Here is a 22,724-nt window from a genome sequence, read left to right as displayed (position 1 = left end):
ATTTAATTGTTATATGTAGGATAATATAAAAAAGTTTTATTTTAAAAGATTCAATAAGTAGAACAATTATAAAAACGTTAGGTAACAATATTAAATCTTTATTTTATTTAATAAAATATAAAATACTATGTAAAGCAAAACAGGACTGTATTTAAAATTTGTAATATGGATCATAATGTAATAACATTTATTTTAAAAGATTTAATAGGTAAAACAATTGTGAAAACATAAGGTAATGAAATATAAAATAATTATTTAAAAAAACAAAATACTATATATATATATATATATATATATATATATATATATATATATATATATATATATATATATATATAAAATAAAAAATATATAATTAATATAATATAATTAATTTATATGATAAAAACGCACAACATATATATAAAAAATGTGTTGTACAATGACATCGAAAAAATATTTTAAGATTTAACGAAAACGGGAAATAATTTTAAAAACAACAATGCAACATTAATATTAAATCATTATTTAATACCATTTAAAATACTATATATACTCATTTAATATTAATGTTGCATTGTTGTTTTATAATTATTTAAAATTATAACACACACACACACACACACACACATATATATAATATTAAAAATGTTACAAAACAATGTAATATAATGTTAATATTATTAAATTAAAATAATAATAAACAATTTTGAATTAATAATGAAAAAACTATCAAATTCTTACCACAGTATCATTGAGACAACTTGCCCCAACCCGATCGTTCATTATTAAAGTGCCCCTATTATGGATTTTTGAAAATTACCTTCCATGCAGTGAGTAACACAAAGTGTATGTGAATTATAATGTCATGGAAAGTTTTAAATCTGAAAGTGCACCATGTGTAAAGTTATTGTCTCTCAAAAGAAAGAGTTGACTCTGACTCATTGAATCCCAAGCCGTTTCATGTTGAACAGGAAACATTAGCACATTGCCTGCTCACTTGTTGGTCTTTTCCAGTTGATCTGATTGGAAATGCAAATTCATTCTGCCACTAGGTGCCCGGTAATGCTGTACACAAAGAAGCACTGCGCTAAACAAACACTGCTTTATCAGGCATTACAGGTGAGATTAAATGAAAAGGAGACCCAATCAGACCAATCACAGCAGATTGGGGTTTGTAAAAATAAATCATTGAGCGAATCATTTGGGAGTCGTTGAGCAAGTAAGGTCAAAATAAATGCATATTATAAGAGAATGAAAGTGTTTTTTGACCTTACATGCATGTCAACCTGTTGTTAGGGACTCACAAAACCAAAATATGACCCTTTCAATACCCATTATAGGGGCACTTTGAAATAGTATAGTTACATAATTCTGACAACTAGCCCTGGTCTCTCAATGGAGACGGGAGGCATATGGTTCAGTAACTCACAGTAACACCCTCTGCCTCACAGTACAACTGCAGGGGACTCATGCCCTCAGCAAAGTGGATGTTCTGGAAGTTTATGGCTGGAGATCTTCTCTCTCTTTCCTGGAGGAAAAAAAAAAGAGCATCATTATTATTCCTCTGTTCCTGTAGATTAAATCTGTGTCTGACACACCTCCAAACACACGACACATTTTGGAGTACAAAAATCTCCAAGTCATACTCACTTCAAGTTCAAGAATTCTGAACTCCAGGAGTTCGTTTTGGTCTTTTGCATCCTGAATTTCATTTTTCAATCGCGTCTCCTCCGTCTCCATATTTTTAATCTAGGAACAAAAAATACAAAGTGTGAGGTGAAAAAAAACCCCAAAAACAAAGTAATCTGACAGGAAACTGTCTGTGAAACAAATGAGCAGCATTCACTGCCTGAAATTGGCTTTAAGAAATTAATTAAAGCCACAGCTGAACTACTGAAAGAGACTCATTTTGCGGTCATTCCTATAATCCGGTGCCGTTGTTACTTTAATAAAGAAGCCTTTCTTGTCTTTACACACACTTTTCCCAAAGTCATGAAGTTCAAATTTAAAAAAATTAAACTGAGTTATTAATAGAAATATTTTAAACAATAGGAAACATGCTCTGATTGTGATATCCGTCTTCTATCAGTCTGATGAACACGAACGTCACCCACCTTTTCTACAAGCTCTTGGTTGCGTTTATACAAAGCTTGTTTCTCCTCAATCCACTTCATATCCTGAAAAAATCCATATGATATGAAAGCAAATGAATATATGGGATTACTTTTAGGGTTTTCATCATGTGTGTGTTGCCACAAAATAGATCCCGATTTAGACTACAAATGACATTGGGTGAGAAAAATAAATAAATAAAGGAAAAAGAAAAAAATTAAAAACAAGCAGTGATTCAAGGACTGCTGGAAAGTCACTGTAAGACACATTCATTATCTTTCTGGATCCTTTACAGTGAATGGGTGCCGTCAGAATGAGAGTCCAAACAGGTGATAAAAACATCACACCATTCCACAAGTAATCCACAGCACTCCAGTCCATCAGTTAACATCTTGTTAATTGAAATGTTACGTGTTTGTAAAAAAATTACTTGTGGATTATTGTTTTTATCAGCTATTTGGATTCTCATTCTGACGGCACCCATTCACTGGTGTGCAAGTAGCATACAGTTAAATTTCTCCAAATATGTTCCAATGAAGAAACTAATTCTTCTACATGTTGGATGGCCTGTGAGGTAAGTATGTTTTCAGCAATTTTCATTTTTGTGAACTATTTCTTTGATGGAATGATGCGAGTACAACTGTGCTAAATGTTATTAGCAGTAACAGTGCTGGTGCTGTACCTGTCCCTGATGACTTAGAACACACTCCAGATCTGATATTCTGGTCTGATACCGCATCAGTTCGGCCTGAAGCTGCTCTCGAGTCTAAAACAGACAAACAATTATAATTTTTGCACATCTGTAAAAAAAAAAAAAAAAAAAAAAAAGAATGACATTTGTAAACCATTTTACTTTTTGTGTATTTGAGTGAACTATTATATTCAATAAAGAAACAAATGTAGGGCGGGACTTGATTTAGATTTTCAGGAATTAACTGGATTGTAAAAAGTGGGCGTTACCAGAACATTGATCTAAGGTGATTGGAGGAAAGATGAAATTTATTAAGTTACCCAAACAGGTGCATTTCATTTAAATGAAACAATTACAACGATCAAATATATTGTTCTTTAAAATAATGTGGCCCACTTTGATTTCATGGTGATGTTTATTTGTAATTTTTGTCTTTAACAGTTAAACTAGGAACATTTTGGGGGTGGCACATTTTTGTGAATCAGTATTTTGTACCAAAGAGATGTTATTACAGAAATGGAGACCGAGTGACTGACATAATGCACTTTTCCTCGTTGTGGTTAAAAAAGCTTTTAAAGCTTGACGCTCAATTGCATTCGCTGGTTATGACACGGTGTAATATTGCAAAAAGAATCATATTCATATATTGGAGTATACAGCTATCTGCTAAGAGCTGAGATGTTGTTGTTAAAGGGAGTGAATGTAAATATTTAATGGCTGGGATGTTTAAATAATTTACCTTGAGCTCTTTCTCTGCATCAAACGTTCCTCCCACCTGCTCCTGCAGGAGCGCGTAAGCTCGCTGAAGAGCCTGATACTCCATCGTCAGCTGACGGAAACGCAACTCTGTCTCCTCCTTAAGCATTCCCTGAGCACAGAGAGATGACAGGTTTACGCTCATGGTTTACAGAGACACACAAACACAGCCAAACACACACACGCACCTCTTCGAGGTCATCCTCTGGCGTACAGGGCGTTCGGTCTGTGAGGTAGGAAATAGAGGAGCCGTCCGAGTCTATAGAGCCTTCCTCATCATAGCCAAAAAACGTCTCCACCACCGGCTATGGAGAGAAAGAGAGAGAGAGATTTAAAAAAAAAAAAAAGAAACAAATAATAAAAATAAAATAATTAATGATAAAAAAAATAAATAATCTAAATTAGCTCACATTAAAAATAGCTACAGATACTTACAGAGCAAATAGGCTTATATTCTTCATAAAAAAAATATATATATATTTCTTGATAGTTTCTGTGAGAGCCACAGGGTTAATATTCAATGTTGCGTAAATTAATATAATTTAAAAAAAGACATACATAAAACATCACTAGGATAAATCAATGGTGCAGTGGTGCTTATTCATAAAATGGTAAAACTATATAATAATTATAATCGTAATTTTTAGAAATAATATAAAAATAAATGCATATTCAATGCATGATTAAATTATATCAATAAGTCAATAAAATATAAAAAAAACAACAATGAAAATATTTAAAAAATAAACATTTCATACATAAAATATGATAATAAAATAAATGCATAATCAATGCATAATTATTAAAAGTATATGATAAGCAAAACTAAACAAAATAAGCTAATACAATTTTTTATAATTTCAAGCATAAATTCTATACACACTGTGATTATAAAAAATATGTATAATTAATCTTATAATGCATAATCACGAATAATGCAATGTATGAGTAAATAGTATATAAGAATAAGACATTGCTGAATTATGCAGTAATATAAAATAATAATGTTTTTATTTTATTATTGTCAAGATTTTAAATTTAGGGTTTTTTTTTTTTGCCTTAATGGGAAAACTACTTTATAAAAGGTCTGGTGGTTGTTGTTTTTATTTGGCAGAATATTTTGTTTTATTTTTTTCACCTTCATGATTATCTTATGTGCACTTAAAATAAAATAAAAAATGTGTTTGACGATGATAATTGTGAATGCATAGTTCAGTGCTGATGTCTGCATACCCTACAGGTTCTGAAGGGCTTCTTCCGGCGTAGGCTGTCCTGTCTCCTGTATCTCAGCAGCATGTCTCTCTCCTGAGAAACAAGATCAAAACAAGGTTTAATTAATGAACAAAACACATGAACATGCATCAGGTTCTCTATCATACATGAACATCTCATATCTATAAAGAACAAGGTGCTGTTTCCACTTCCAGTTTTACAGAAAGAAAGAAAGGAAGGAATGCATGCTGCTGTATTTACATTACTACTATTTACGTCTGAACCTCACATACAGTACATTACTCACTCATTTCAGTTGCTAATTTCATTCCCCCTTTGAGAAAACAGATATTTCTGCAGACATTTTCATCTGGGTTTTGTTAGGTATCGTACTGTGCTCATATGCAAAAACATATTTTAGCATTTCACAGTGTGAATATTTCCCAGAGGCAAAATGACTCACTATTACACTCTTCACATATCCAGTGGTTTCCAGTGCCTGGAAATTAAAACAGACACAGTTTGCATGTATAATTACTTTTATAAAATTGACCCCATGTAATCTATGTCCTAATCTAATTGTGGCTTTCAAAATACTTTTTTTGTGCTTCCATGTGAGAAGTAATTCTGATACCTTGGACAGATCGTCGATTATGTTCTGTTGTTCCAGCACTTGTAGTCTGAGAAACTCAATCTCTCTTTCCTCTTGACTCTGATCCAGATCGTTCAGAGAACTGGGCCGGCGAATCGTCCCGGCCTTCTCTCGCTGCAAAATAAAACATCAAGTGACCGGATGTGTGCAGAGAGACTACTGACAGATATTCACTCATGTCTGAGGAGTTGTCATAATGATCAGATCATTTAGACAGAAGAACAGTAACAAAGTGGTGCACTTGCTCGATGAGAACAACTCAACCGACAAATTATATACATGCAAACACGGCCATGTTACATAAAGATGCTTCAGTATTCAAAGCTAATGTTTTATGCACTCAATCTAAAAATACTTCTTTAGTATCAAGCATATATAAACAGGTTTATGTAGTAGAACAGGCAGATGGATGCTTCTTTCGTCTAGGGCATCAATCAAAATAATAGTAATGTGCCTGAGCTGGAAATGGACAATTATGTCAAATGACATTGGAGCAGTTGTTGGATATAAACTGATCAAAATAGAACCGGCTCAACCAGCATCACCTCATCATGCATTTACTGCAATGACTACATTTTCAAGAGGAATCATTTTGAATTGTTAGTTTGCAAAAGAGCAGGTGTATCTACTTAATACAAGCAATAAATCATGCTATATAGTCTCTCAATTAAAAAGGGCTCATACTATGCAAATACAGTTCCCTTCATTACCATTTGGATGTTCTCCTGAGTGACAAACTGCACTTTGTTCTCCATGCGTCTCAGTGCATGAGCCAGTTCCTCATTTTTACGGCTGAGACGCCTGTTCTTGTCCAGTAATGGCTTATACTGGCTCTCAGCTTCACGGAGACGCTTTAACTGGACACAAGCACACAGAAACAGAGGGTAACCAAAAAAGTTAAGGTGGCAGAAGCATGCAGTAACCCTAAATAATATTTAAATACTTATGCATGAATATCTTTAGTTTAGGAAGGACGGCTATACTAGTATTGATTTCAGAAAATACTTTTACAAATAAAACCTTCAAAGTTACTTGTTTTGAACACAACGCTATCTTTCAAAATGTGATCAGAGATGTTGCAAAACTAAATGACCTGGACTGTACATTTGAAATCTAAAATGACTTGGCTATTTCAGTCTACTTGAACATCAAGTCATTGTTGAGGACTGTATTGAGTGGTCCAAACCCTTGCTGAAGGTTTCAGCTGCCATGTTTAAATCACTCTTTGTTGATCTTTAAGACAGTCTGAACTGAGAGGAGGAAACACTAAAGTCATTCATCACTGCGCACATACATTCCACCATTACAGAGAACATTCACACTATTACATAACACATAGAAAGGCAAAAAATACAAAATAAAAAATAAAAAACCTTTATTATGCTTTTATTACAGTTAACATTGTACAAAAGACACACACTATTTATATTTGCTCATTTGTGCACAAAGCAATCACAGTTTGGAAAAGAAAATTGAGTATTTTTTTTTTAAAGAATGAATTCGTTTTTGGACAAAAGTAAACAAAAGATGGATGGATGGATAGATAGACAGATAGAGAGTAAGATAGATAGATCTATAACAAGGTAAATACATACGGATAGTAAATATATATAGATTTTTACCATAGCAATACATTAAACAGAACAAATATAACAACAACAACAACAACAAAAAATACTATACAAATATAACATTTTTTCAGATAACAATAAATAAATAAATAAATATTTTAGCAAAACAATAAACATAAAAGATAACAGAATAAAAATATTTTACGTTAACAAATAAATAATAATAATAATAATAATAATAATAATTCACACTAGCACAGACTCACCAGTTCATTGCGTTCCTCTGACAGAAGTGCGTTGCGGTCTTCTAGTTTGCGGATAATAGCACTCAGTTCTGCGATTTTCAGTTGGAAACGTCGAGCGTCTTTCTCATCCAACTGCTGCATCTGGAAAAAAAAACAACTGCAGGTAACTGGAAAAAAACACTTTTTTATGTTAATTCTTTTTCTTTCTTTCTTTCTTTCTTTCTTTCTTTCTTTCTTTCTTTCTTTCTTTCTTTCTTTCTTTCTTTCTTTCTTTCTTTCTTTCTTTCTTTCTTTCTAAGCTTCCTTAAACATCTCTGACAAACACCAAAGTCTTGACATATATGCAGTTTTATTTCTTTTATTTCAATTCCATTTGGTGTTGCTGTATTTAGGAAATATCCCATAATGTCAGGTTACTGCAGAAACAGTTGGAGGAGGGAATAGAGAACGAGTTCTCTGGCATGGCCACATCTGAAAAAGAGCTGAAAGGTCACTGCTCAAATCCATCTCTTCTCCTGCAGAGAAAATGAAAGCAGCAGCTCCACCACAGCAGAAGCAGACATCAACCCCACAGCCAGAGACACGCAAGTTCTGCTGCTGAGAAACAAGCCTCGGATAGAGACGCAAGACTGAACGTGTGAATACAAAGTGTGTGCATCCATGCGTTTCCTGACATGTGGGAAAGATCACACTCACACTCTCACCTTCAGCCGTCTGCTCTCTGCTGCATGATAACAGACCGAAAAGCCCATCTCACAGCTAAGTCTATTTTTATAACTGTATATTTATATCATTATATTTTTGACTAGAAAATGGGCAACCCGAGGAGAGTTTAAACTTGTTGGAGTCATCATTTTTTAAACATTAGTTTGGTGCCACAGAAATGATGAACAGCTGCTTTAAGACTAAATTATTTTCTTAGTACAATTAACATGTTGATACAAGGCTGTTATACAGCACTCAAATTCAATTAGTATATATATATTTTTAAATACATTATTTGTCAGGGATGCATTAAATTAATTAAAAGTGACAGTAAAGACATTTATAAGGTTACAAAAAATTGCTATTTCAAATAAATGCTATTCTTTTGAACTTGCTATTCATTAAATAATAGGGAACATTTCTGAAGAATTAAGTATTTATGCTGAAAATTCAGCTTTGCATCATAGAAATAAATTACATTTGAAAGTATATTCAGCTAGAAACAGTTATTTTACATTGTAATATTTAAAATAATTGTTAATACTATTAATTGAATTAAAACTAACACTGCTTCTCTCAGTAAGTTAATATCACAATACACCAACAAGTCTGTTACACATCAATGAAGCTATAGAAAAAATTAATAAAAAATAAACTAATAAACAAGACAAATATATATATATGGATATGCAATTTCTGTAGCTCAACAAGAAGAATTGTGCAATCCAAAGAAACACAATTCCTTAAATGCAATTTAAGTTGCTTTGGAAATCCACTGTAAAGACAACAAATATTACAAATGTCTTTGTTAGACTCCAGAGAAAGATTAAAAATAGAATATATAGCAAACTAAATAGGCCCTTATTCAAGTCGCAGCAGGAGACTCAGTAAATAAAGTTGTTTTAAATAAATTTTTTATCATGTGTGCAGGGAAATAAATAAAAGCCCAAACCTAACATGCACAAAGCCAAAACTGCCAGGCATTTGGCATTTAGAAATACAGCAGCTCATGTTTTTAATGGTTAATTTAGGTGCAGAATATACAATTCAATTAAGACTTAATGATGATCTCCAGTAATGTTGTATTTGGTTTGATCATTCTGATACAAACATTACTAACATAGTGAAAAGAAACACTAAGCTTGAAAAAGTTACTGCTGTTAATGAAAATCTGTCACTAATGTCTATAGATGAGTTTGCGCAGGCAATAAGAGGTTAATAATGTGTGATGTAGGGATGTTAGAGTCGTGCTGTCAAGCGTGAGGATCTCGGGACAGATCCGTGTTTACTCCAGCAGATGAAACAAACAGCTGGACCAACAATATTTTCCTCAAACCCAGATCTATTACATTCCTTGAACCTTTGCACAAAACTGAATTTACAACCACACATTTTCTTTTTCTTAAAATCATGCAAGGACAGACAGTTGCTGTGTATAATGTTAATACCACATGCACATTAATGACCTTTTTGATGTTCTTACCGTGGATTGATTTGGAATAAAAATTTTGTTAAAGGTTCTTCAAGGACTGATGGTGAATAACGTATAGCTGATAAATATTAAACAGTAAAATGCAACAGTCATTTGACCACTTTTCCTAATGCTTTTTTTTCTGTAAGTGTTTTCCCCCTTTACTTTCTCCATAGGCATTCAAATATTTCTAATAAAAATATATGCCATTAACCCAAAACTAGCCAGCTCCAAAATGAGCAACAAAAACAATGTTTAAAAAATAAAATAAAATAAAAAAATCTGTCTTGAAGACTTTCCATGTTATTGCTCAAAAGCAGTTCATGGAGAATATGAATGAGACTTTCTGAAAACAGACTGTAGTGCTTTATATAGCTCTAGATCTGGGTTGAGGAAAACGGACCCGAGCAGGAGAGCAGAATGAAAGCAGAGGTGCAGCAAGCGGCGAGGTTTAGTAATGAAGGAGAGGTGCTTACAGGGTTAGCCGTGTTCTCTGCTGCGTCCCCTGCAGCGAGTGAATAAGGGCCCTCTCGTCTGGGGCTGGAGTCTCGCAGCAGGGCCAGCTGAGTGTCTACAGCCTGTTTCTGCTGCTGTAGTTTCCACGTGTGGCCCGCCTGAGCGCTGAGCTCTCTCTCCAGCCCACAGACAGCACGCTCCTTTAGTTTAATCTCATCCATCTACAGGACAGAACACAGCACAGTCACACACATTCTGCCTTACACCGGATATAAAACATGATCGGCAGTCCACAGGAGGAAACACAGTTACCATGTTCACCCAGGACAGGAAATCACACAGCAGGCCAGGGTTATTTGAGAATCATTGAGACTTTGCTATAGACTCGATTTTGAATTAGTTTGTATATTTAAAATTTTCCATTTTTAGTTTTTAATCAGTTTTAGTTTAGTTGTTTTTTTTTTTTTTGGTACATCAAGTTTAACTAAATTAAAATCAGAAACATTCCTTTGTCAACTATCTATCTATCTATCTATCTATCTATCTATCTATCTATCTATCTATCTATCTATCTATCTATCTCTATATATATATATATCTATCTATCTATCTATCTATCTATATATATATATATATATATATATATATATATATTCAGTTAATGTTTCTTATTTCAAGTAAGACAATTTTTATAGTTTATTGATTAATTAATTCATCCCCTTAAAAACATAACATTTAGTTTTTATTCATATTTATTTCAGTTTAAGCTATTTTGGTACATCAAATCAGACTAAATGAAAATGAGAAATGTTGCCATGGTGACTAGCTGACATAATAATAAAAATGATAATGATGATAAAGATGATAATAATAATATATTTATTTATTTCAGCGATTCCAGCTTATACCAATAATATATTACAATATTCCATCATTTATTTATTTTTTAATTTTCCTTATTGCTTTAGTTGTATTATTTTATTTCACAAAATCCATAAACTGTCTATACAGTTTTTATGAATTGTTATTGCATTTTTTTTTAGCTAGTTGTACTATACATACAAACATATTTATTTATTTATTTATTTAAAATGGCTGAGTGCACATTAAAGATTTATTTAAGCTTTATTTTCGAATGCTGTCACTGGGGAAGAACCCATTCAAAATACCTAATTTACCCCTAAATGGAGCATATTATGTGTACACCCCTAAAGTCTACATATTAGTACCTTTTGAACAGTTTCTGCTCCAGTAACAGTTGTGTCTTTTTTGTGTTTCTAACAGTGCATAAATGGTCTAAAGTATGGGAGTTCAAATGCAACATAAATCAACATAAAAGTGCTTCTGCACACGAAACCTATAGAGGATCAGGCTTTTCTGTGCTATAGGATGTGTTCTGACACTCAGAGCACGAGCCACGTCTATAAGAACACAGTGATCCCATCGTATTAGTGTATCAGTAAGAGAAAGACTGTATAAATCCATTTTATAAACTCCTACAGCAACTAAACAGCAGCAAACAGAAGCACAACTAAAAGAAATGAACTGTGCTGCTTGCTTTCTCTGCCTTGAGTTTCTCCCTCTCAAATACACACATCCATTTATATTATAGCTACTGTACCTCTTGTGCTTCATTATATGGAGGTTTGCAGCAGTATTCAGTTCTCTGTGAGAATTCCTTTTACATTTGAACATACAAATGTAAAATCTTTAGGCTGACCTTTCACAAATCACAGCTCTAATAAAATCACCTAACTGGTAAAATGTCCTCATGCACAGTCCAGAAATACTTCACACAGACTTTAACACAGCAGTTCAAAAGAAGCTTTACACTCCAATTATGCACGGATTCAAACACTGCATACGATTTATACATCTAAAATTATACATTTCTAAAACCTGCATGGAAATGGTAATCAGCTGAATATTTTTTGACAGTAAAGTATAAAGTGTGAACTAATGGACTGATCAAATCCATTCAAACTCTCACTGAAAAGGGAGAGACTGTGGCTAGTTGTCACACTTTTTACTCCAGAGAATATTTTTCAGGTGTATTTTTCGAAAAACTGTTTTTGTATACAGACAAATATATTTTTACAGATTAACCTAATTAATATTTATATCCGGAGAAAAAAGGTACAATTCACTGAATCAAACTTGACAGTAAAGACATTTAAAATTTTACAGATGATCTTTATTTCAAATGCGATTCTTTGCCTTCTATTTAAAGAAACCTAAAAAAATACGCATTATGATTTCCACAAAGATATTACGCAGCGCAAGCCTGTTTCCAACTTTTCGTCTCACAATTCGGACTTTTTTCTTGCAATTCTGAGTTTACATCTTACAATTCTTACTTTGTTTCTCTCAATTCTGAAGTTGCATGATAAGAAAATTCATAATCCCAAGAAAACAAATCTGAATTATGAGATATAAACTCAGAATTTTGAATTGTGTGCAGAGTTTATTCCTCACAATCTAAAATTTGGAGTTAAATAAAAAAACTGTTGTTTCAAACTGTAATGATATTTCACAATATTACAGTTTTTACAGCATTTTTTTATTAAAAAATGTGGCCTTGGTACAAAAAAAATAAACGACTGCATTTTCACCCAAAATGTAAACAATAAAACAATGATGAAACAAAACAATCAATGAACCCGCAAAAATAAAAACATTGTGACAACTAGCCCCGATGTACATTCAACCCCCCTCAGCTGAATTCTCTGTAGAAAGCAAACTGAAGAAGAATGAAAGAAAACATCTTTTGAATCTCTTTCTGGTGTTCAATGACTCATTCTCTCTGTCAGGTGACTCACATTGACACGTTACTACTTTATTCAGAGCATCTCACAGGAAATCTCAGTGTGTGTCTATGTTTATCTGTGATATATAAAGCGCTACATGGCTCAGTGGGAAAATTAGGTCCTGTTCTCTTATAGTACATCCCTTGGCTATAGAGAAAGAAATGCATTACATTACACAACACATTAGCATTTTAAACACACTGGTTTTCCATGAGCTTCATGAATACGTTGATTATGATGTATGCCATTACACACGCCTCACTGTTTCCTTGGTGATTCATGTGCATGGTGAATTAATTTAATCAAAAAATATCAGCCGTGGACATTCAGTATCCGGGCTCCGGGCCAGACCGCAGGGCTCCAGACCCGTGAGGGACGGACACCAAACTCCTGTCGGTGCGCTGCTTAACATGGATTTGAACACAGCAAGCCCTGCTGCTCAGTGGAAATGTCCTAATTTTTCATCAAATGGCGTTATCATGGGACCGTGCTTTGAATGTGAAGCCAACCAACATGAATATGAATTTATTATTACATATCATGTCTACTGTACTTGATTCTGATTGGTTAAATTGCAGTCAGATGTTTTTGTATAATGGCTGCTCAACAGTATATTTGACCTAGTGCTAGTGCTTTGGTAGTTTTACATCACTCCACAGCCGCTTTCTTCTCACATGAATAATTATAACTCTAATCATTATTTCATAAACATCTGATTTTTTTTACACTGCATTTTGTCAGTCACTTTGTTCTATTTCAGCATTGATCCTGGAAGCCCTTCCCATAATGAATCGTTATTGGACTAAACCAATATTATATTAAACATCAACGAAGGAGAGAGACATTTAAATCATTTAAGTGTGGAGAATCAGTTATTAAATGACAAATATCTAAATGATACACAGGGTAAACCATGAGGAAGCTTTAAAAATTACTATATTTGAATTAATCTTCCTTCCTTTTATTTATCAACACATTTGTCATCCTGTAAAAAAAAAAAAAAAAAAAAAAAAAAAAAAGGCAAAAAAAAAAGAAAAGAAAAATTATTGAAGCATGCACCAACAAATATTTTTGTATATTGGAGATATGGTGGTATTGGTTTTCGATAATGTCATTTTTAATTCACTTTTGTTGATGGGATCACTTCTGGACTAGTGTTAATGCGCGTTGTGCGTTACTGTTAACAAGAAACTCGAAGAAGCTCACTTTTTTGTTTTCTGAGAATATTTAATGATGTAAAGCCTCTCCAAACAATACACCAGGCTGATCCGAATTCCCTCAAACGCCCGAGGCACAGCTATCTCCTCAGAAAAGGCGGGACAGCTGTAATCCCCCTTCCCTCGTGAGCGTCTGAGCCCCTCTCTAATTGACATCTCAACGCCTCAGACGACCGAGTCTCTCTTTCATGTGTCAGACTGCTTCTCCTTTTCTGAAAGTAATCCTGTTACGCCCCTTATCCATGCACTCGACATTATTTACCCAGCCTTTAAACATGACCCATTCACATTCACACATGCTTAATAAACTTACAGTCTGCATGCAGAGGAGTGATGCACTGGAACTATGAAGAGAGTCTCACTCCAAGTTTCCAAGGCACTAAAATAAATATTGCCAAGAATTATAAAAGGTGATGTGCATTTTATTTACTCATTATTAAATATTAACATGCATTATTAGTTCAGGCATTCCATCTGCTGATGCTTGTGGCACAGGTATTACACACTTTTTATTAAACTCATAAACAAAATCTGTCTTGTGTAGAATGACAAGAGAGAAACTATGTTGAAAAATGTGACTTATGTTTGCCTATGCAAAAACAGACTGCCATGTTGCTAAAGTACCGTGGGTGGTTGGCAGTTCTGACATATTCAGAATGTTTTTAACATGCTGCTATGAGCTTGATGGAGTGTTATGGTTAGGTGACTGTTTACGGTTATATGACCAATAAGTCATAGCAACTTATGTTTTTCACATTCATTTAACTCATCAAAATATGTTGAGCAATTTCAACTTGATTTTTTTTACTTGATTTTTAAGTGATTTTAATGTCATTTCAGTTCAAATGATTTGCACAACCAAGTTGATTATACTTAAAAATTGTAATTCAGCAACTTAATTAAAGCTCTCAAATTTAAATAGGTGTAATTTCTTTACAGTGTATATGCTATATACAAGTATAAATAAGTCAATAAAAAAAAAAAAAATAAAAAAAATAAAAAAAAAATTATATATATATATATATATATATATATATATATATATATATATATATATATATATATATATAAATATATATACACAAATACATATTGGTACAAATAAATCATAAAAATAAAATAAACAAAATGAAAATAAATGAAAAACAAAATCTTTCAAAAAGTGTAAAAATTCAGCAACTGAAATGTATTTGCTGTGTATCCAGAAAGACATTACATGCTAAGATAATAGCAATGTTTTTTAATTTACTACGAAGTGTAAAATACATAAAAACACACATTGCCAGGAATTAAACTTGTAAGAGTAAGCTATTTCACATTTGCATCTGTGTAACAAATAAAGAGTCAAGCTCATGTAAATAAGGCATTTTCTGGAGACTCTGCACTATTTAAAACAACATCCCACTAGTCAATGTCCAGCATTCCCCTGTGGATTGCATCAGATGCCCTACCAACAATTTCAGCATTCAATGTGTTCCTCCCATCACTCTCAGACTGTGTACCAGCAATGCATATAAATTCTCATACACCAAGGCCTTCTGAGTTCACATAATATGAGAAAATGACCTTGATTGATGTTTCACTTCAACCCAGACCAGAATAAATCCCATTATTTAATTCAACCAAGATCCGAACGTCTCTCATTTCAAATCACACAGGCACAGTGTCTCTCTCCCTCCCATCAGATCATTTCTACAGCCAGCTTAGCATCCTTCACACTGGTGCTGATGTCATCACTGCAGCTGACCAATCAGGAAACGCCTTGTGTGATTCATCATCCTGCTAGTTCATTCTTTCATTCTACTATTGGTTGGTTGCTTGCATGCTGATTTTTTTTTTCTTTTTATTCTACCAAACGAACAACAGACCTTTCCTCAAACAGCTGCATGGCTTGTGGCATCTTTCTTGCTGGTAACACAAACAGTGCTTGGCTCAGCAAGAATCTCTAATGATGTGCTTGCTTTGTAGTTTTGGTTGGGTGGTCTGACCTGTCCATAAAGGACAGTCGTGGACATACAAGCCGTGTTCACCTTGGCATGCCCTGCCACCCTGCTCGCTAAACGTGATTATGTGATTAACATCTCCAGCCGGCCCTGCAATACAATAAATAATCTAAAGATCAATACATCCTTAACAAACAACGATGAAACAGGCCTCTAATCATATACAGACCTTCTGCATTCACAACTCACCAGATAATACAACAGTAACATTTATTCAATAGCTCCAAAATGAGTTCATAGAATGGGTTAAGATTAGGGACAGACAAGGGGACAAAAATGTTTATTGGGGTGAGAAATACTACCAAAATCTTATATCATGGTATGAGTAATTATTTAATCTTAATATAATGGGCAAATGCAAAGTATTAAACTTTATATAATTACATATCACTCGATCTCTCTCTCGCTCTCTATCTCTCTGTCTCTCTCTCTCTCTCTCTCTATATATATATATATATATAAATATATTTATATATATATATATATTTATTTATTTATTTATTTTTTTTTGGCACAGTTTTGCTCAGTTAAATTGAATTGAATTGAATTAATACAGAGCTCGGTTCAGTGTCGCTGTCCGTGATACGCGGCTCTCGATCTCTCTCGTACGCACCGAACACAGCGCGCGAGTGCGAGTAACCAGCTTTTCCGTGTCTTGTTTTTGGATGCTTTAATGTTTAAATCGACAAGCGGTAAGGCTTAAAAACACGTGAAAAAGATAAGCTTTCGTGACGATGCGCAGCAGTTATTATTTATAACAAAAAATATACAAACAAGCAATAGTCAATGTTTTGTTTCTCTGTCATGTAAAAACGTAAACCTATATATATATCTACCATATACACAGCCCTAAATATCCATACTTCCATCCTGCATCTTCTCCATCACTTGGGTCACCTGTACTACACATATCACTCATAGTCCTGACTCAACTCTGTTTTCCACAATCTTTCTCACATTTAGTAAATCCTGAAGCGATACAGAGTAGATTGTTCAGCCACACGAGAGTGATCGATACCAGCGGCCACTGACTGCAGAGATATTTTCAGACTCCAGGAAAAAACTGATGGCAAAAAGCCCAGAACAAGAAAGGCACTGAAGGGAAGAAAGCAGCTTCACTTTAAAGTGTAGCACACAAGGACACACACAGCCATTTCGAGATACACACGTACGGCTAAATATAAAATGTGAACCAACGGATATAAAACTTTGAAGCTTTAGTATAAACAGCGCATGGCAGCGCATGGCAGGGAATTACACTCAAACATCAGTAAAAATACCCACGTTTTGTTCAAAGGTAAATGATTGTTTCCTTGATACTGATTTGCAGCGCTTGCTGTTTTTAAATCATTTAAAGAAAATAATGTTGATAAAATGTGTCATAATTCCTTCCAGCCCACACAAGTATAATAGCCAAACACTTTATAAACACTTCGGACTGAAAATCAAGCATTGCTTTAAACTTTGTAGTTATAAAGCTTGTATAAGTAAAAAAAAAAAAAAAAAAAGCCAGAGTGGGCGGGATTTAGGGGCGGGGCTTCAATCAACTGATTTGAATTGAATGGAACTTGCACAGCAATTTGAATTATTACAGAAGCATGTTGTACTCATTATGTGAATTTTTGCTAAATAAATGCTAATTAATTATTCCTTTCATCAAATTATGAGACTGACCAATAGGAAATGTTTCCAGTTTCCTGTTTCCATCATGGCACCACCCATGTGGTCGTGCCATGTAAAGCGTATGAAGCTCTGTCAGTTAACAAAAGATTTTCAATCAGCACATTAATTGTACACACAATCCCTGTGAAGAAACCTGGGGTAAGTGTTCTGCTCAACCTGACCAGCTTTAATTATTAGCTGCCACCCAAGCAAATATATAAAAGGGTATGTATTTAGACCAATGTACTGACAGATGAATTAGTTGATTAATAGTGCATGTGCTAAAGCGCATTACGCACCAGTCTGCGGATCTCTCTTTCACACTCTCTCTTGATGCGGTTGATTTCCTCCTGGTGGAGATGGTAGACGCTGCGGATCTTGGCGGCTTTGATCTTGTCGGATTGAACGGCTACGTTTAACGCCTCCTCCATCTGCCTCTTCACCAGCTTCAGCTCGGAGATCTCCTTCTGCAGTCGCATGCGCTCCCCTTCGAAAGTCCTCCTGCACTCCTCTCGCACCTCCACCATCAGAGCAGACTTCACCTGAACATATGAGAAGTATATTCACTATCGCTAAAGTTTTCCAACATTTACATAATTTAACTCCGTTATCTTATATATATATATATATATATTTATTTGGTAAGTCTCTAAAGGAGAGTACAACAACTTCACTGACATGACATAATATACTTCTGTTACTAATAATATTGCAATCATAAGATTTTAGTATTTATAATATGAATGATATCACTAGTTATTATTAGTAGTAGTATTATAAGAAGAATTGCCATTTTAAAATTCAGCCGCATAACAAATACTAACAATGATTATGACGACGACGACGAAGATACATTTAAAAAATATATCTGTAAAAACACAGTTTGGGTAATTCCAAAATCTAATATAAATCTAATATATAAAATCAGTAATAATATTTACTGATGTTATTAAAATAAACAGATGGCATAACATCATTTCTAATTATTATTATTAAATTATAATTGTATAAATATAATAACTATAACAATAATTATAAATATTATATTGATAATGAATGCTTTATTATTATTATTATTATTATTATTATTTAACATACATTTTTTTATTAATTTATTTTATTTTCAGAATTATGTCTTTATTTTTGTAATATTGTGGTCATTTTGAATTAAAGGGACACTGCAGCCACTTGAGGAATTGTAAATAAATGATAACCTCTGTACATATAAAATAGAATTACTTCGTTTTACTTCCATGCCAATGGTACCTTATCGGTGGATCCATCTCGGAGAGCACTGACGAGCGCCTGGAGCCTCTGGATCTCTCCGTCTTTGATCTTAATCACCCGCACCAGTTCGGACTCGTGCTGACGCAGGAGTGTTTCTCGAACGCTGTGGAGCTCCCGAAGTTTCTCCTCATGTAGCTTGGCTTTTAACTCAGTCACCACCACCGTGGACTTGTGCTGCTCGTGACGGACCTCCTGAGACTTCTCCCTTTCCAGCTTACTGACCTGGGGAAATGGATATGAACTTCACTAAAATAAATGGGATCACTTTGAGACTTTGAGACAGACTTTAAACACTGAAATCGAACAATGCATTTAATTGAAAGTATGGTGCTCTCACACACTATATGCATATTAAAAAAAAAAAAAAAAAAAAAAAAAAATGGGATACTATAATAAATACTTGGAAACAATTCATTAAATCTGGTATAAAGTATGATGAATATTGAGTCATTGTTTATGCAACGCAATTCTGCACTACAGCTTGTGGGCAATGTTCCATAATTCAGTGTGGTGCAGAATATATTGAGCGTGTCCTAAAAATAGGAGAGTTATTGTGTCAGGACATGACCCTGCGAGGGGATCACATTAGGACACGTCCTCTCTGTTCTGACAGAATCTGACACATGCTCCCAGGCAAGCAATATAGACAACAACACTAGTAACAGAACAAAGACATGCCATCTTCAAATTCAGACACAAAACAATATTTTAGGCCCTGCACATATGAAACAGATATAGCCAAGAAGGTGTTAGTGTATTAAAGGCAATGAGACATTGAAGGATGAAACTGAATCTACATCACAGACTTGAGCTCAATGTGTCAGCAATACAGAACCTGCAAAACAGATCTGACATACTTTTTTTTTTTTTAAAGAGTAATGATCCTCAAAGGCAAAACCGATGCAGTTTAGTATATATTTACAGAAGAAAGCGCATTACAAGATACACCACAATTTGATAATAACTGCACTATGCAGCGCTCGACAGTGCAAGCTTTTCAAAATGTGTGAGATATGTAAATTGAAGATAAATATTGGTTATCATTGGTATTTTGAAACAGTATTGTGACGTAATAAGCTACTGTATCTAGCATTCAACTCAATGTAAACTCTTGCTTATGGGCTGCCCCATCAAAGAAAAGAGAGTCTATGAATATTATCCAATATAACTGTTATAGACTAGCTTTTACTAGTATTAGTTCAATAATCAGTTAGATTATTAGTACTGTTGAATTTAAACACCTTTTTCTTGTATATGTTTCCTTGTAACCCTTTATTAAAATTAATAAACATTATCAACGTGGAAGTTAACCATTTTCTGGTAATTTGTGAGATTTCCGGTTTATTAACTGCTGCAGGGAAATAAGGAGAAGAATAAAGTGCAGCAAACGATCAAACGGTTTGCACTTCAAACCAATATGTTCATGTTTAAGATAATACATTCAAATAATATGGTAAGAAAAACCAGTTTGCAACATAAAGTAGCAAAATGAGCTGTTCTGTTCAGCTAAATAGCTGGAAGAATCACACCGGAAGCCAGACACATTCAGTTTACAAATGCCCACTCTTACAGGAAAAAATTATTTTTATATATGCTTCTAAATATTTAAACTTGGCATGACATGCTCCTTTGGGGAAAAAAAAAAGTAAGTGTCAAGCCTTGCTATGATATTATTTTGCCCATTTTATTAGGAATTGTAAATCTGAGCACATTGAATTTTCCTCCACAAGCCACATGGTAGGTATTACAAGCTGTGAAGAAGTTGAATACTTAATGTTAAATACTTTCCTAACCCAATAAGCAGCAATAATAAAAGACATGCTTGCCGTAGCAAAAACCACAAAAACCACAAAAAAAAAAAAAAAAAAAAAAAATAGGATGGAGTCTGAAGGAATGTCTTTAATGTTGAAAGCAGAAAAAGTCTCTACTCCATCGCCTTTTATAAATCTATCTCTGCTCGGCTGGCAGCCAGATGGAGACAGTAACCCTGAGGTGAAATGAGAAGGCTGACACACACCACCCTGGACCAGAACTGGGTCAGACACTCACTGGACACCTTGGCCTGTTTTCAAAGGATTAAAACAGCAAAGAGAAGTAATTTTGTGCCAACAGGGAGTTTGCATTTTAATGCAGCGTAAGAGAGTTAGCCTCTGAGAGAGTTAGCATTAGCCTCTGGTGAAGAACAGCCAGCTGTGACCTTAATGTTCAGGGTTTAGTATCAGTTCAGAGCGCTACTGACAGCATTTGTGGCATAATGTTGATAACTCCAGAAAAAAATTGAGCATTTTTTAAATGTAGTCATTTTATAACTTAAAGGGCCCTATCTTGCACCCAGCGCAATTGACTTTGTACACCGACGCATGTGTCATTCCTATTTTGCACCCGCGCAAAGCGCGCTTTTCCCTCCACAGACGCACGTCGCTAAACTAGCGAATGAACTTGCGCTCCCTGGGCGGTTCAGCGCAAAAAAGGAGGCGTGTTCCGGCGCAAACAATCCCTGGTGCTATTTTGCTGTTCCATTAAACAATTGCGCCACTGACCAGAAAAAACCTAGTCTAAAGTCAGTGTCGCGTTGCGCGTTGTTCATTATGCTATTTTAAGGGCGCATGCTTGACCATAATGTATAGCGTGCACAACGCGCATACACTTTGCTCATGTAATCTACACAGATGCAACAGTTATTTTTGCAAATCATAAATTGTTACACTAAAAAAATATTAACACATGAGATGACGGAAATCATTGTGGTGTGCCACGAAGATGTGAACAAAATAGGCATAGGCCTAAATCTAGCATACAAATTATTCAGGCTAATTATTCTCCCATCCCCATATAACACAACTTCTCTGTCTTTCACTGCTCTTACAAGAACATCAGTCTCCTCGGCTGTGAACCGCTCCTGGCGTGCGCCTGGTAAATACGCCATAATAATAGCAATCCATAATGGAACTTGCGCACCTGCTTTTAAAGGGAATGTTGGATGACGCTCTGATTGGTTTATTTCACGTTACGCCCAAACCACACCTATGAATAATGAAGCTGCTTCAGACCAACCCACTTTAGATTTGCGCCGGGCGCAAGAGCCATTTATCCCGCCGGGAAAATAGCAACAGCGCCGAGACCCGCCCACAAACTTACTTGCGCTTCGCGCTTTGACACTTGCGTTTCAGATCGTTAAAATAGGGCCCAAAGTGTGCATTCGAAAATTTTAATTAATTTTTACGTAAAGAAATTATTAACACCATACAAATAAAAAGTACCTTTTTACTTTTATTATAATTTTTATAAACATTTCATTTAATTTTATTTTATTTCACGAGTTAAGCAAAGGTTCAACAAGGTAACAAATTTTCAATAATAGGTTTAAAATATTGGCTAAAATCAATAAAAAAATATTACTATCCTAATAACCTAGTAGTAGAAAATATGAGAGGTACTTTTATTTCTCAAAACTAGTTTTAAACAAAAATGACACTAATAAAAGGAGCAATGAATGAATGATCGATCGATCAATCATATAGATGGTGTAAGAATAGTTTTACGAGCCTCACTTTTCTTTGCACTAGACAGACAGACAGATAGATAGACAAATTAGTCAAGCTTCACATTTCTTCTTTTAAACCCACCGAAATAATTTTCAGTGTGATCAGCGTTATACCACAAATGCTGTGAATAGAGCTTAACTATTATTCAACCCAGAAAAGATCTTTATTTAATGTAAAATAATGCATTACCAAAAGGGAGCAGTTTATCAGAACAGACTGTGGCACATTATTTGTAATGTAGCCTCTCTATCACTGCAAGATAAAGGGCTAAACAAAACATGTAAAGGATCCACAGATGCCAATCTTTGATGTTCGAAGGAAACAAAACACAATGGCAGAGAAAAACATCA

The 22,724-nt window shown here is 34.3% G+C and overlaps 1 protein-coding gene across 14 annotated transcripts in view; it reads right to left on the bottom strand.

Moving 5' to 3' along the window:
• jakmip3 (Janus kinase and microtubule interacting protein 3) overlaps window positions 1-22,724 on the bottom strand; it is a 36,514-nt gene that overhangs the window by 3,518 nt on the left and 10,272 nt on the right. For 4 of the 14 annotated variants that reach the window (XM_052570500.1, XM_052570501.1, XM_052570498.1 and 1 more), the window contains 14 exons: window positions 18,809-19,051; window positions 17,842-18,084; window positions 9,874-10,074; window positions 7,243-7,362; window positions 6,116-6,262; window positions 5,388-5,519; window positions 5,217-5,252; window positions 4,775-4,846; window positions 3,730-3,846; window positions 3,525-3,653; window positions 2,777-2,860; window positions 2,097-2,159; window positions 1,633-1,731; window positions 1,412-1,510 (listed from right to left, as the gene is read on the bottom strand). In XM_052570500.1, coding sequence (XP_052426460.1) covers window positions 1,412-1,510; window positions 1,633-1,731; window positions 2,097-2,159; window positions 2,777-2,860; window positions 3,525-3,653; window positions 3,730-3,846; window positions 4,775-4,846; window positions 5,217-5,252; window positions 5,388-5,519; window positions 6,116-6,262; window positions 7,243-7,362; window positions 9,874-10,074; window positions 17,842-18,084; window positions 18,809-19,051 — 1,785 coding nt within the window. The remainder of the gene's footprint in view (window positions 1-1,411; window positions 1,511-1,632; window positions 1,732-2,096; window positions 2,160-2,776; window positions 2,861-3,524; window positions 3,654-3,729; window positions 3,847-4,774; window positions 4,847-5,216; window positions 5,253-5,387; window positions 5,520-6,115; window positions 6,263-7,242; window positions 7,363-9,873; window positions 10,075-17,841; window positions 18,085-18,808; window positions 19,052-22,724) is intronic. The other 10 variants (XM_052570502.1, XM_052570497.1, XM_052570510.1 and 7 more) reach the window with 3 other exon arrangements.

This window comes from Carassius gibelio, chromosome B12 (genome assembly GCF_023724105.1).
Source record: "Carassius gibelio isolate Cgi1373 ecotype wild population from Czech Republic chromosome B12, carGib1.2-hapl.c, whole genome shotgun sequence".
NCBI lineage: Eukaryota > Metazoa > Chordata > Actinopteri > Cypriniformes > Cyprinidae > Carassius > Carassius gibelio.
Note: the sequence above shows the minus strand (reverse complement) of the source record. Positions and strands in the feature narration are given on the sequence as shown.